General features: G+C 54.0%; 1 protein-coding gene and 1 long non-coding RNA gene across 4 annotated transcripts; one reads left to right on the forward strand and one right to left on the reverse strand.

Moving 5' to 3' along the window:
• Positions 1 to 2,718: 2,718 nt before the first annotated feature.
• Positions 2,719 to 5,437, forward strand: LOC112925436 (uncharacterized). 3 transcript variants are annotated; one of them, XR_011994124.1, is made up of 4 exons: positions 2,719 to 2,950; positions 3,309 to 3,388; positions 3,557 to 3,675; positions 5,060 to 5,437. It is a non-coding gene; the product is annotated as an uncharacterized lncRNA (long non-coding RNA). The 3 variants fall into 3 exon arrangements; XR_011994126.1 differs by having other exon boundaries at positions 2,719 to 2,862; XR_011994125.1 differs by lacking the exon at positions 2,719 to 2,950 and adding an exon at positions 3,028 to 3,205.
• A 5,564-nt stretch (positions 5,438 to 11,001) lies between these two features.
• On the reverse strand, positions 11,002 to 11,805 carry TEX44 (testis expressed 44). Its single transcript, XM_026006187.2, has one exon. It carries the CDS (start codon positions 11,803 to 11,805, stop codon positions 11,002 to 11,004), a length of 804 nt encoding a protein of 267 aa, XP_025861972.2.
• Between the last annotated feature and the right edge of the window lie 2,138 nt (positions 11,806 to 13,943).

A 13,943-nucleotide genomic window follows, 5' to 3' on the forward strand; every position in this document is an offset into this window, starting at 1 on the left:
CGGGGAGGTGGCAGGAGCAGAAAGAAGGAGAAGTGGGGCTGCAGACCCACCTGACCCTTGAGGAGATCCCAGGCAGGGGAGGTCTTTTACCATTGTCCCCATTGATCCTAGAGTGAAGATGAACCCAATGGGCTGAGGCAGAGATTCCTTCCCCTGATTCCCCGAGGGCGAAGTGAGATGTACCATGGGTGTGACAAAGACCTTAAGAGGCTGTAAACACGCCCTTGACTTTTGTTCTTCTATATTGTTTTAATGTTGATTAGTGCCAAACCCTCATCAATCAGCTGCTACATTTCACATTTCACCATCTTACAGAGATGCCTCATATATTTTTTCAAGAGCAAGTGTTCTTCAGCTGAAAATAGAGAACCAAACATCTGGCATTTGCATAAATGAACATTTCTGGAAGTAGTCTATGATTTGGTCCTTTGATGGGAAGGTATTGGACATATTCTCTCCATGTGATATCTGCTGGGCCTGAGGACCCCTAGCTCAGTTTATGATAAATGGGTGGTTAAGAAAGTGCCCCCCAAAGTGGTTGGCCACAGCATGGGGAGAAGCTAACAGATGGACCCTGACAGGGAACACGTGGACTCTGCAGGAAGACGCCTTGCTGGGTGTCTAGGGCTTGCCAGTCGGGTGGGGCGGGTTTGGGAGTGTACAACCCATGCAGTCACTCAAGGCCCCAGAGCTTGGTTCAATGCTCTATTGTCACCATCTTGACATTCTTTTTTTTTTTTTTTTTTTAAGTTTATTTATTTAGGGGCGCCTGGGTGGCTCAGTCAGTGAAGCATCTGCCTTCTGCTCAGGTCATGATCCCAGGGTCCTGAGATCCAACCCCTCATCAGGCTTCCTGCTTAGCAGGGAGCCTGCTTCTCCCTCTCTCTCTGTCTGCCACTCCCCCTACTTGTGTTCTCTTCCTCTCTCTGTCAAATAAATAAATTTTTAAGTACTGTCTACACCCAACATGGGGCTAGAACTCCTGACCCTGAGATCAAGAGTTGCATGCTAAAAAAAAAAAAAAAAAAAAAAAAAAAGAGTTGCATGCTTTTCCAACTGAGTCAGCTAGATGCCCCCCACCCCTATCTTGACATTAATACTTTTTGAACAAGGGACCTTGCATTTTCATTTTGCCCTAGGCCCCACAAATTATGTAGCTGGTTCTGAGCACCAGCTCTGGTTCCTAGGCCCAGGGCCCGTTCCCAAGGAATCCTCTGGGGGAGTCTGGCGAATCTGGGTAGGAGGTGCGCCTGGGTGCATCCTAGAACAGGTCCTGTCTGTGAAACTAGGATCATGGAGCCTGCTTCACCCAGAGGAGAGGAGAGGACGAGGGCTTCAGGCTTTTCTCAAGTGAGGATCAGGCTGTGGAAATTCACTGCCTGGGAAAGACAGTCCAGAGGCTGCTCTCTCAGAGATACCGGATGCTTCTGGTCCTCAGAGCCCCTGGTCGGCAGTCAGACTGTTGACAAGAGATGTGAAGGTTTATAGGGATGGGGCAGATGCCTCCCTTGGGTGGGACAGGCGAGTGGCCGGGGCTCTTGGGCAAACAGCAGTCTGGACATTGATGCATTCCAGTTCTCTGAGACCTGGACCCAGATATCCAGGTCCCTGGATCCAGCCTGGTCTGATCTGGCCCATTGTGCCAGGGGAGGTGGTGGTGGCTCCCTGGAGACAGACTGCGGGAGGCTTGATGTTATCCTCTTGTACCAGGTGCCATTAGTGGGAAGGGCCTGAGAGGCCTGGCTAGCCTGCATCGCCTGAGTCTTGAGAGCCCGTTACAGCCCCCTGTGGCCCTAGGGGCTCTCCTGGCAACCTGAGGCCAGCTCTCAGGCCCACATTTGGGTCACTGCTTTGTTTTTGCGCACCTGATGGTCTTTCTGCTCCTGCTGTCTTGTTCCTCACCTTCTTCCACTCCAGATTTGAACCTTATCCTCTCCCCTCTATGGCTGATGTCACCTGCCTCAGTTTCCGCACATACGCGTCACTTTCACCGTCTTGCAGTTCGTCCTTAGTGGGCAGGACTGGGGCCTGTTTCCTACATTGTCCCTCGGTCATTTTTGAACAAGGGGACCTCTCATTTCTGCATCGTGCTCCCCGCCCCTCAGATTATGGAGCCCATCTGCTGATGCGCTCTCCAGGGCACGGAGGACAGGTAGGGAGGCGCTGGAGATCGGAGCGCCCGGGAGTGCTGTGCTGAGCGCCTACTGTGTGCAGCGGGGGGGGGGGGGGGGGGGGCGCTGCACACAGAAGCCCCTTTCTTCCTCCAGTTCACCCAGGAGGGCGTTCATAAGTAGGACAAAGCCCGCCGGTGCAGGGCCTCCCCCTCGGGCGTGGGGAGAGAGCCGGGGCGGCCGGGAGCGGAGGAGGGGCGCCCTCCCGTGGGCGCAGACGCCGCCCCGCCCGGGTCGCCGGCCTCCGGAGCTGAAAGGGCCTCTGTGTTCCGTCCCCCGCCTGCCCGCGGGCCAGCGGCGCATTTCCTCGGCTGCGCCAGACCCCGGAGGCTCCGCAGCCCCTCTGGGGACAGACACAAATAGTTCCCGGCCCAGCTGCCCGGCCAGTTACCTTGGGAACCAAACTCAATCGCCTGACGTCACCGGCCGTTGCGTAGCAACCGGGCCCGGCTCCCCCTCCCGCGGCCCCCGCCCGGCGCGGAGGTCTCGGTCGCCGGGGACACGGCGGGGCGGGGCGGGGCTCGCGGTCCTCGCGGTCCTCGCCGCCCCCCGCCCGCCCGGCCGCGCCCTCGGGCCGGCCCCGAGCTGGGCCCCCAGCGGCGGAGGGGGGCGAAGGGGGCCCGCCCCGGCGCCCCCCGCGCGGCCCGGGGGACCCTCGGCAGCCGCGCTTCTCCCCCAGAGGGAGGCCTTGGTGCGCCCCCGGCTCTGCCCCAGTTTTCGGGCCAGCGGCGTCTCTGAGGCCGCGCGACCTGGGCGCCTGCTCTGGCCCCGGGCAGCAGGTGGCAGGACCGGGCGGTTTCCCTCCCCGCCCCTCCGGTCGCCCAGGAAATCTGTCGCTTGGCCACCTGCCGGGGGGGGGGGGGGGGGGGTGGGGGTGGGGGGGGGGGGGTGGGGACACCGGCCTGGCTCGCGCCACTCGGCCCCGTCCGGGGCTCGTCCCTGGCTCGTCCCGGGTTCGCTCCTCCGGACCCTGGCGTCCGCGCCGTGACACCCGCCTCCTGGCCCCGGCTGCGGTCCGGCCAGGCCACCCCTGGGTGAGGGCCGGGGGGGCCCACCTGGGCGCCTCGCTTGAGTTTCTGGCCTGGGCCTTGTTCTTAGGCTGCTCTGTCTCCCTCCCATCTCTGTTCCACTCCGTAGCCGGGCATTACGCGCTGAATCCCGAAGCCCAGGACCATCCAGGGGCCAGCGATTATGATCTGTCCCTGAGTTAGGGACAGGTGAGGCTGGGTAGGGAGAGATGGATAGGGGGCTACCGGATGAGGCTCAGGGAATCCCCCAAATGCTGAGGGGACCAGAGATAAGGGAACAAAGCCAGGTCACCCTGCCCTAGCTGTATTGGGGAGGACGTGTCTTTTATTTTTTTATTTTTTTATTTTTTATGACAGTCACCTGTGACCAACAAAGACTAATCAGACCCTAAAAAGAAGGAAGCCATTAAGGATGTTATCACCAGTCCTTCCTCAAACCAAGACGTCACAAGAATGCTAAGGCCACCAGCTCCCTGGTCAGTTCTAAATAAAACACTGTCAGTGGAGGCCCTGGCAACCCTTTCCGGAGCCTGCTCACTCCTGAGAACTTCTGTATCCTTCCTTAATAAACTTCTGTCGCTTTACTCACTCCCCTTTGTCCTTGAGATTCATTCTTTGGCTCTGTGAGACAAGAACCTCTCTCTCCCGCCTCACCACCATGCCCTCCCCTCATCTGCCTCAACTTACCCATCTTTGGCCAGGGGTCCTCCTCCTGCTAACTTCCTCTCCTTGCTAGAGGACCTTGCTTATCTTGTTCAGTTTCAGTATGGTGGAGGCCTTCTGTGGGAGGTGTTTTTCCTCACCAGAAACTGTATTTTGACAAGTACTAATAAAATGCAGGTGGTCAGAGGCAAAACCAGGTGTTTTAAGTGAATCCTATTTCCTCATTGGTTGATATTTAAAATTCAGAGTTGCAAAGGCGCATTTTTTAAAAATTTTTATTTATTTATGTATTATAGTCACAGAGAGAGAGAGAGAGGCAGAGACACAGGCAGAGGGAGAAGCAGGCTCCATGCACTGGGAGCCCGATGTGGGATTCGATCCCTGGTCTCCAGGATCGCGCCCTGGGCCAAAGGCAGGCGCTAAACCGCTGCGCCACCCAGGGATCCCACAAAGGAGCATTTTTTTTTTTTTTTTTTTTAAGGAGCATTTTTTAATTCATGGAGTTGGAGTACAGTTGAGAATGCCTCAGATCTTTCTGAAGCATGTGGTCAAAGGAAACTTCTGGGAAAGGTAGTTTTTATTTGAAGACCCCCATTCAGTTGCAGGGGTGGGGGGAGAGGTTGGAGCAGTACCACCTACAGTGAGGACAAAGGAAAGCCAAGAGGGGACAGACAGGCTTCCTTAACTCCTTCTCCTCTCTGGGAGGGACACAGCTCAGAGTGCCAAAGCAGGGAGTCTGCTTCTCCCTCTGTCTCTGTCCCTTGTTTGTGCTCTCTCTCTCTCTCAAATAAACAAACAAACAAACAAACAAACAAAATCTTAAATATATATATATATATATATATATATATATATATATATATATATATATATATTTGGTCTCTGCCTCACCCCTGCCTACTTCCTGGCACAGAATTTCTAAAGCTCTTGGAATTCCCTAAGCAGTGAGAAGGATGTGAGGAGCATATTTTGTTATTCATACTATGCCCCTTTCAAAGATACCTGAGTTTATGCGAATTGACTCTTGGAGATGGGGGGGCTGGTCACCAAGGAGCCAATCCTGGAATTAGAGAGGTAAAACCCTCAGCACCCCCTCTCCCATCTCTGGGAAGAAAAGAGGGGCTGGGGATTGGGCCAATGATTTAGTCGGCTGTGCCTATATAATGGAATTTCTTTCTTTCTTTTTTTTTTTTTTAGAGATTTTATTTACTCATGAGAGACACAGAGACACAGGCAGAGGGAGAAGCAGGCTCCCTGCAGGGAGCCCCACTGGCGACTCGATCCCAGGTCTCCAGGATCACGCCCTGGGCTGAAGGCGGCGCTAAACCACTGAGCCACCAGGGCTGCCTTGTATAATGGAATTTCCATAAAAACCTTAAACAGGAGAGTTTGAAGAGTTTCTGTGTTGGTGAAGGCTCCCACGAGTGGGATGGCGGTACACCGCAACTCCTGGCGGACAGAAACTCCTGTGCTGGAGACCCTTCTGGACCTTGCCCTGTGTACCTCTTCATCCGGTTGTTCACTTGTATCGTCTATGATATCCTTTATAATAAACCAGGGATAGTGTTTTCCTGAGTTCTGCGAGTTATTGTAGCCCATCATCCAACCAGAGGAGGGAGTCGTGGGAATCCCTGACTTGGTAGCCAGGTCAGAGAGAAGAGCGGGTACCTGGGGACCGGCTACTTGCAAGTGGCACCTGAAGTGGGGCAATCTGGTGGGACTCACCCCTTAACCTGTAGGGTTTGTGTTAGCCCAAATGACCGCCAGAACTGAATAGTAGGACACCCAGGTGGGGGTCTGCAGAGAATTGGAGAACTGCTTGGTGTGGAAAACCCACAATTTGGTGTCAGAAGTGTTGTGGGTAGAGAAAATTTTCTTTGAACCCCCCTTTCTCTCACGAGGGCCTCCCAAATCTCCAAGCCAACGTCCCCGCGGCGGGGCCTCGGCCTTCTCTCCAGCAGAGGGCGCACCCTCCACTCTTAGGGGCCGGACGCTCAAGATCCTGGCAGCCTCGGAACTGGGGCTTCCTTTTAGCCCGGAGAGCATCCAGCCTTCCATTTAAATATGTAAATATGTGTACTTAAGACCTTAGTTTACTTTTACACTTTGTTACATCCCCCTGGGGGGACTGCCCTTAGCTGTGGTCACTTTCTTTTGGAGACGCTCTTTCCTGGAGAGAATCCGGGCCTTGTCCAGACAAACCTATAAACTTGACCACAATCACATGGTGACTTTAACCAATTAGCCAAGTGGCTGTAGACGAAACAATAACATTGTTTCGTAAGGACAAAACAAATAAAAATACTGACAAACATTTAGCCTTTTTTTTTTTTTTCTTTTTACCATTCTCAAGATGGCATCAAATTTCTAGCTTTTCTCACAACAAAGGTTCTTTTTAAAAACGTCTTTGAGGGGGCGCCTGCATAGCTCACTTGGTTGAGCATCTGCCTTCTGCTTAGGCCATGATCCCAGGATCCTGGGACTGAGTCCCACATGGAGGTCTCTGCTTAGCGGGGGTGTGTGTGTGGGGGTACTTGCTTCTTCCTCCCTCTGCTTGTACTCTGTCAAATAAATAAAATCCTGCTTGTACTCTGTCAAATAAATAAAATCTTCAAAAAAAACAAACAAACAAAAAACAAGCATCTTTGGGGATGACTGGCTGGCTCAGTCAGCTCAGCGTCTACCTTCCCAGTCAGCTCAGCGTCTACCTTCCGCCCAGGTCATGATCCCAAGATCCTGGGATCTAGCCCTGCATCAAACCCCACATGAAGCTCCACATCAGGCTCCCTGCTTAGTGGGGAGCCTGCTTCTCCCTCTCCCTCTGCTGCTCCCTCTGCTGGTGCTTTCTCACTCTGTCATATAAATAAAATCTTTATTTTATTTTTTAAAAAATATTTTATTTATTTATTCATGAGAGACGCAGAGAGAAAGAGAGAGAGGCAGAGACACAGGCAGAGGGAGAAGCAGGCTCCATGCAGGGAGCCCGATGCGGGACCCAATCCAGGGTCTCCAGGATCACTCCCTGGGCTGAAGGCGGCGCTAAAACACTGAGCCACCAGGGCTACCCAATAAATAAAATCTTTAAAAAAAAAAAAAACGTCTTTGAACTTTTGCCACAGTTTTATTTTATTTTATTTTATTTTATTTTATTTTATTTTATTTGCCACAGTTTTAATTTGTAGGTCCCCTTCACCCCCCACCCCCACCCCACGCATCTTAGATGGGAACAAAACTGGTCACAAGTTGGGTTCTCTGGAACGCAGGATCTGAGAGCCAGCGGGTGGAGGGGAGTGGAGTCTGCAGTGCGAACCCCAGGTTTCCCGCCCCCCCCCCCCCGCCCCCGCCCCAGCCAGCCCCAGGGGCACTCCAGAGCTGGAGTTGGACGGTCATACCGTAGACTCTGGCCCAGACTTGGCCACGATGGGGGGGACAGCTCTCTGAAGGAGCTGGCACTGAAGGCTGACCCTTGACTGCGCCCCCAGCAGCAGGGAGAACAGGTCCTTAATTGAAGGGGATGGATGACCCACCACAGTGTCCACTGTGCCACAGGGAGAGGCCACAGTGTCCCTTCTGCCGTGGGCCAGGACTAATCTGCGCCCTTCCCTTCGCCAAGCTCCAGTTCCTGTGGGGCTCGGAAGTCACGATGTTGGGCCCATACCCCTGGATCTCAGCCCGGCCTAAGAGTCTCTGCGCAGAACCTCTGCTTGCAGGCCGATCTCTCAGTGGCAGACAAACACCCAAAAGGGTGGGTGTTGATCCTGGAGAAGCGCTGGTGGTTGTCAGGTGTGAGTTCTGGCATGTAAAGGAGAAAGGGTGGGCCCTTCGGCTCAGGGTCATGACCATGACCCCATGGGGCTCCCTCAGAGCCTGCTTCTCTCTCTCCCTCTCCCTTTGTCCCTCCCCGTGCTGCTCCTGCTTTGTCTCCCTCTGTCTCAAATAAATAAAACCTTAAAAATAAATAAATGGGAAAGAGTGAGGGGGTTCCAGTTCCGTGGGGGCGAATTAATGACTTTGTCAAAGCTTCAGTTCTCAACACCAGAGAGTTCCCTCCATTCAGCCGCCCGGTTATTCGTTCTTTTTGTTTTTTTTTTTTAATTTTTAAAAAAGGTTTTATTTCTTTATTCATGAGAAACACACACATACACACACACACAGAGAGAGAGAGAGAGAGAGAGAGAAAAGCAGAGACACAGGCAGAGGGAGAAGCAGGCTCCATGTAGGGAGCCTTATGTGGGACTGGATCCCAGGACTCCAGGATCATGCCAAAGGCAGACGCTCAACCGCTGAGCCACCCAGGCATCCTCCACCCCATTATTCTGACCACTGCTCCTCCTTTCTCCCCCTTCCATGCCACCTTCTGTTCCCACTACCTGCCTCTCCCCAGTAATGCTTCCCTTGTTCCATATTTGGCCACCCAGAGGCCCGCATGGGCTTAGGCTGGATCACGCCCCTGCTCTGCTCCTGAGTCTCGGGAACCATTTCCCTCTTGCCTGGGGAACCAGGCCTTTCCCCCAAGTTCCTGCCTGGGCCCTTTCCTTTCTGGCTCTGGCCTTCTGATCCAGAGCTGGGGTGCTCCCACTTCTGTCCATGTCTCACCCTCAGCCCCCAGTGTGCACGTCTGGCCTTCTCTCTGGGTGCACTAGTACCTGGATGCCTGGGGGGGGGGGTCCCACCTTCAGAGAAGATGTGCTGCCAGGAGGATTTGCAACATGACTGTTTATTGGGCAGTAAAGAGGAAGGCCGGAGCAAGCAGGGAAAGTCAGTCCTTGGCAATGAATGGTTCCATAGAAGCCTCTGTAGTTAGAATCACAATGATTGCAAACACACACAGCACTCAACTGCGTGCCAGGCACTGTGCTGTGAACTTGACGCATTAACTCACGTGGCCCTCAGGGCTGCCTGATGCCGTAGGTACTGCTATTATTGACATTTTAGGGATAAGGAAACTGAGGCACAGGGAGATTAAGGTAACACAGTTCATAGGAGGTAGGACAGGTTTGGAGGCAGCAGGGCCCCCAAGGGCACACTCTTACAACTCTTCAACATGCAAAATGGTGTTGGTCTAGCAGCCCTTGTGGAGGGGGAGCCCTCACTGCCGGGCTGACCCTGGTGCCCCCCCATTCCCCTAGGTGGGTGTGAGCCTCAGTGATTGGTGCAGGAGGGAGCACGGGGCCCAAACCCATCACAGCTGGTAAGAACAAGGCTTCTGTCTTTCCAGGAAGGTGGCTCAGCCGCCAGGAAAGTAGCCTGCTGGGGCTGGGGAGGGCGGGGCAGGGGGCAAAGTTGCAGAGATGGAGCCCTGAGGACAGGGCCCAGCCTGGGTCCAGCAGCTCCCACCTGGTCTTGGTGCTTTTCAGCTCTTCCCAGCAGCTGATCTGGCTTGAGTTTGGTTTCTGTCCCTTCCAATCTTTCCTTCACCTTGCCAGTCTCTCTCTGCCAGACAGTGGCACTTACCTGGTTCAGAAATTGTGGAAAGCATTTGGGGTCTACCCTGGCAGTCAGGTCACCTGTTCTTGGCTCTGGGTTCAGCTCAGGTTGAGCTGCCCACCACTCTCCCACACCTGCCTCAGCTTGTGTTCCCGTCCCCTCTGTCGGGGAACACCACCGCTCCTCTCTTTTCAGATCTGACTCAGTTGCTCCTCTGGAAGACCCTGATTACTAGGATCTGAACTGATGATCTTCCTCCCCTGAAGTTTCGCTTTCACTATGAAGACAGTTCATGTCTCACCTACTGGAAATAGCAGCTTCTGGAGAAGAGGGGGTAGACACACCTGGTCTGTCTTTGCATCCGCTTGGGGCCTGGTATTGCACTTCCTCGAGGGAGGCATCAGCGGGGTAGGGGTGGCAAAGGCGCGCCTCTGGGTGCTGGCCAGGTGACATCAATCACCCCTCAGGCCAGGTAGGTCTCTAAAGAGGGCAGCTGGGCTGCTGGTTGCTTTGAAAAAATAAGGCCTCTAGGTTTTTTTAAGAGAAGCAGGAATCTATTTTTTTATTCTGTCACTTTATGTTAAAATATCCTGCCTTTTAAGTGTTAGAAATTAACACAAGATTTGAGAAACACCGTATGGGACAGGCAAATACATCGATGAGCCGATTTCAGCCCAGGGCTCCCACTTGGAGACGGTGGAATGAACTAAACCACGGCCAGGGCTGAGGCAGGGAAGGGTGCAGGGTGCGACCGGCACAGGCACCAGGGGCGAGAGTGGGGTTGATGTGCCACCGGAGCTCCGCTCACCAAGTCACCTGCCTCGTGTGGCACGGTATGCAGACAGAGGGTGGGCTGGTGGCTTTCCAACAACAGGTGCTCCCTTTCCAACAGAGACATTTATAAAGAAGCCTGGGTCTATGGTGACCGGCTTGTCCTAGTTTGCCTGGGATTTTCCTGGTTTTAAAATCTGAAAGTCCCACGTCCTAGGAACCCCTTCACATCCCAGGCAAACAGGGATGGTTGGTCCCCCTACCTAGACCCCTTTTCCTGCCGTGTCCCCAGTCTACTGAGGATAGTAACAGCACGTGTAATGTGTGAGCTCATTAAGTGCCAGACACCATGTGTTAGGCCCTGCAATGTTTTCCTTACGTCTCGTAAACATCCTCATGGTATGGATTCCTTTTCTATCCTACTGGGGAGAACCGGAGATTCAGAGGGTGAAGTGGCTTGCCCAAGACCAGTAACAGCATGAGGGTGTGAACCCACACTGGTCTGGCTCTGACCTCTCAATCCCACTTAGAGAGGTCCAGCAGGTCCCCCCCAACAGCCCCTGATGCCGGTAGGGCACCCCCCAGCCTGCTAGGCCAGCAGGCCCTGGGGAAGGGTCAGGCCTTACTTCCTCAGGAACATATTTACGTGGTCGGAGGTCTAGCCAGAGTCAATGTCTGCAAGTCTGAGACCCCTACACCTGGCCCTCCAGTCCTGCCAGTCTATTCTGTTTCTGGACTTTAATCTCCAGCCCCCCAATGGGACAACCCGAGAAGCCCTCGGGGGACACCTTTCCATGCTTAGAAAATAAACGCTCTCCAGTGCTTTATTGCCTGATCTGGGGAGAGCCGGCCAGTGCAGGGGCGGGCAGGGGAGCAGGCATGTGGGGCCCTGGCCTCTCAGAGGCTGCCAAGCCGGTCCTCCAGGGCTCCCTTACTGGGGTCTAGCCGGAGTTTGGGCTGGCATGGGCCTGGTGGGGAGCGAGGTGGCTGGTCAGGTAGCGCACGGCCAAGCGGACGCCCTCTAGGGTCCTCTGTTCCACCCTCTCCAGCAGGTGGGTGACAGAGCGCAGGGCCAGGCTGGTCCCCGCCATCAGCCCAGAGGAGAAGGTGCTCCCCAGGATACTGGAGACGGAGCGCAGGCTGGGCCCCGGGCTGTGCAGCAGGTCTGTCACCGAGCTGTGGCCGGAGGCCAGCAGGGCCGAGGCCATGCCCACGGTGGTCTCAGACCACACGAGGACGTCTGCCAGGGAGCTGATGGACCCCTCGCCTCCACCCAGCAGGCTGGTCATGGAGCGCATATAGCTGTCCTCCTCGTTGGCCATGCAAAGGCTGGAGTCGAGGGACCTCCCCCCCAGGGCCACCTCTTGGGGGCCGGGCGAGGGCGGGCCACTGCCTCCTGGGGCCACTGAAGGCCTCCTCAGGTCTCTGGAGCGCTCCCCCAAATCCCCTTCGGTCACTCCCTGGGACTCAGCTCCTGGCAAAGCTTCGGTGTCAAGGCTCACGGGCTCCAGATGCTCAGGATCCGCCTCCATAGACTCTGTGGCGCTGGTGTCCTGACCGCGCGGCTGACTAGCTGTGTCTGCAGCGCTCCCCATGGGCTGGGCATCCACGGTTCTGGAGGGCTGCACCTCAGCGCTTGGGGTGGTTGGGGCTGATTCCTGTTCTCTGTCCGGGATGCCTGCCGATTGTGGGGTCTCTTCTCCCGCCAGGGAGTCACGTTGGGAGGTCTGAAGGCCCTGAATCATCCTGGAATCTTGCCCCTGTCCATCCCATGCTGGGTCCTGGGGGCTTGTGGACATTTGTAGAGTGTTTGAGGCCTCTCTGGGCTCCTGGCTGTGCCCTTCAGCCACTGCATAGCTGTCCTGGTCCCCAGATGCTGATGTGGGTTTGGAGGTCACCAACTCGACAGAGGCCTGATCTACATCCTGCTGTTCAGGTGATGCTACGGCATCATTAGCCGCTGGTCCCACCTGATTTTGGGACCCCGCTCCTGGACCATCCGGGGATCTGCTGTTGCCGTCTGTGGGGATGCTGGCAGCTCTGGCCTCTCTCGAGGGCGTGGTGGTCATCTAGGTCCTCTGTCACTTGCGCTGGTTGCAGGAGTGGCCACAGCCCTGCCGGGCCAAGTTGTTCAGGTGGTGACGTCACAGGGGGCTGTAGGCAGCTGGCGATGTCATAGCTACTTGCGCAGCAAGGGTCCTGAGCCTCTGGAGTGGCTGTCCTAGTGGGCTGAGTCCGCAGGACAATCTATAGCTGAGTTTGCAGGTACATCATGAAAGAGAGGCAAGTTTTTTTTCAAAGATTATTTATTTATTTATTTATTTATTTATTTATTTATTTATTTATTTATTCATGAGAGACAGAGAGAGGCAGAGACATGGGCAGAGGGAGAAGTAGGCTCCCTATGGGGAACCTGACGTGGGAGTCAATCCCGGAATCCCGGGATCTGGACCTGAACCAAAGGCAGACGCTCAACTGCTCAGCCACCCAGGCATCCCAAGAGAGGCAAATGTTTTGGGAGAAAAGTGGATATATATAGGTACAGGTGTTGGTGCCTACAGGAACCATGGGACACAGATGTCGATTTATCATAAATATTCTAAGGAGCCAGCCCCAGTACCTGTCTGTCTATGCTGGTGACTGAGGACCCGGATTTGGCCAGTCTTTCTGCAGAGAGTCAGTTTCCCAGCAGTGGTGAGTTGAAACGAGTGAAGGCTGAGGGCCTGCGCAGCCCCTGGCAATGACTATCTTTTTTTTTTTTTTTTTTTTTTTAAGATTTATTTATTTATTCATGAGAGGCACAGAGAGAGGCAGAGACATAGGCAGAGGGAGAAGCAGGCTCCCTGCAGGATGCTCAACTGCTGAGCCACCCAGGCATCCCAATGACTGTCTTTGGTGTGGGGTGCCATAGACTGAATGTTTGTGTCCCACTCCGAAATTCAGAGGTTGAAAGCTAATCCCCAATGTAATGGTATTTGGAGGTGGTTAGGTCGTGAGGGTGGGACCCTCACAAACAGCATCGGTGCCCTTATAAAAGACCTGCCTGGTGCCCTCCTCCATGTGAAATGCAGCCAGAAGGCAGCAATCTACAAACCAGGAGGCAGGTCCTCACAGACACTGAACCCACGTGGGCCTTGATCTTGGACTTCCCAGCCTCTAGAACCATGAGAAATAAGTTTCTGTTGGGAGTGCCTGGGTGACTCAGTCAGTGGAACACGTGACTCTTGATCCTAGGGGTGGTAAGTGTGAGCCCCACGTTGGGCATAGAGTTTACTTAAATCTTTTTCCAACGTTCATAAGCACCCCCCCCCCCCCACCTGCCCTGGTCTATGGTGTTCTGTAATAGTGGTCCGAATAGACTGAGACAGAAATTTGTGCTGAGAAGCAGGGGGCTGTTGTAGCAAAAACTTAAACATGTGGATGCAGCCCTAGAACTAGGTTATGGGCAGAGGCAGGAAGAGTCTGAGCTGTGGGCTCAGAGAAGCCTTCAGTGCTGTGAAGATGTTTAAGGATGATTCTGGAGAAAGCTAGAAAGGAAGGGAGACCTCTGGAGTGAAATCCTCAGTTTTCTCAGAGAACCTCCAATAATCCTGAATTTACTATTGATAGTAAAGGCATTTTGATACGATCTCAGGTGGAAACAAGGACCGTGTTATTGGAAACTGGAGGGAAGGTGAACCTTGTTATAAAGTGGCAAAAAAACTCGGCTGAATTGCGATAGTGTTCTAGTGTTTTCTGGAAGATAGAGCTTGTGAGCAATGGAATCGGAAGGATTTTTTTTTTCAGAAGGATTTGAAGCAATTTCTTCCTTTTTTTCCCCACTGAGGTATTATATTTACATGTATGTATTACATCCTTAGAGAATCCCAGAAGTTTCCCTCCT

Source organism: Vulpes vulpes, chromosome 9 (genome assembly GCF_048418805.1).
Source record: "Vulpes vulpes isolate BD-2025 chromosome 9, VulVul3, whole genome shotgun sequence".
NCBI lineage: Eukaryota > Metazoa > Chordata > Mammalia > Carnivora > Canidae > Vulpes > Vulpes vulpes.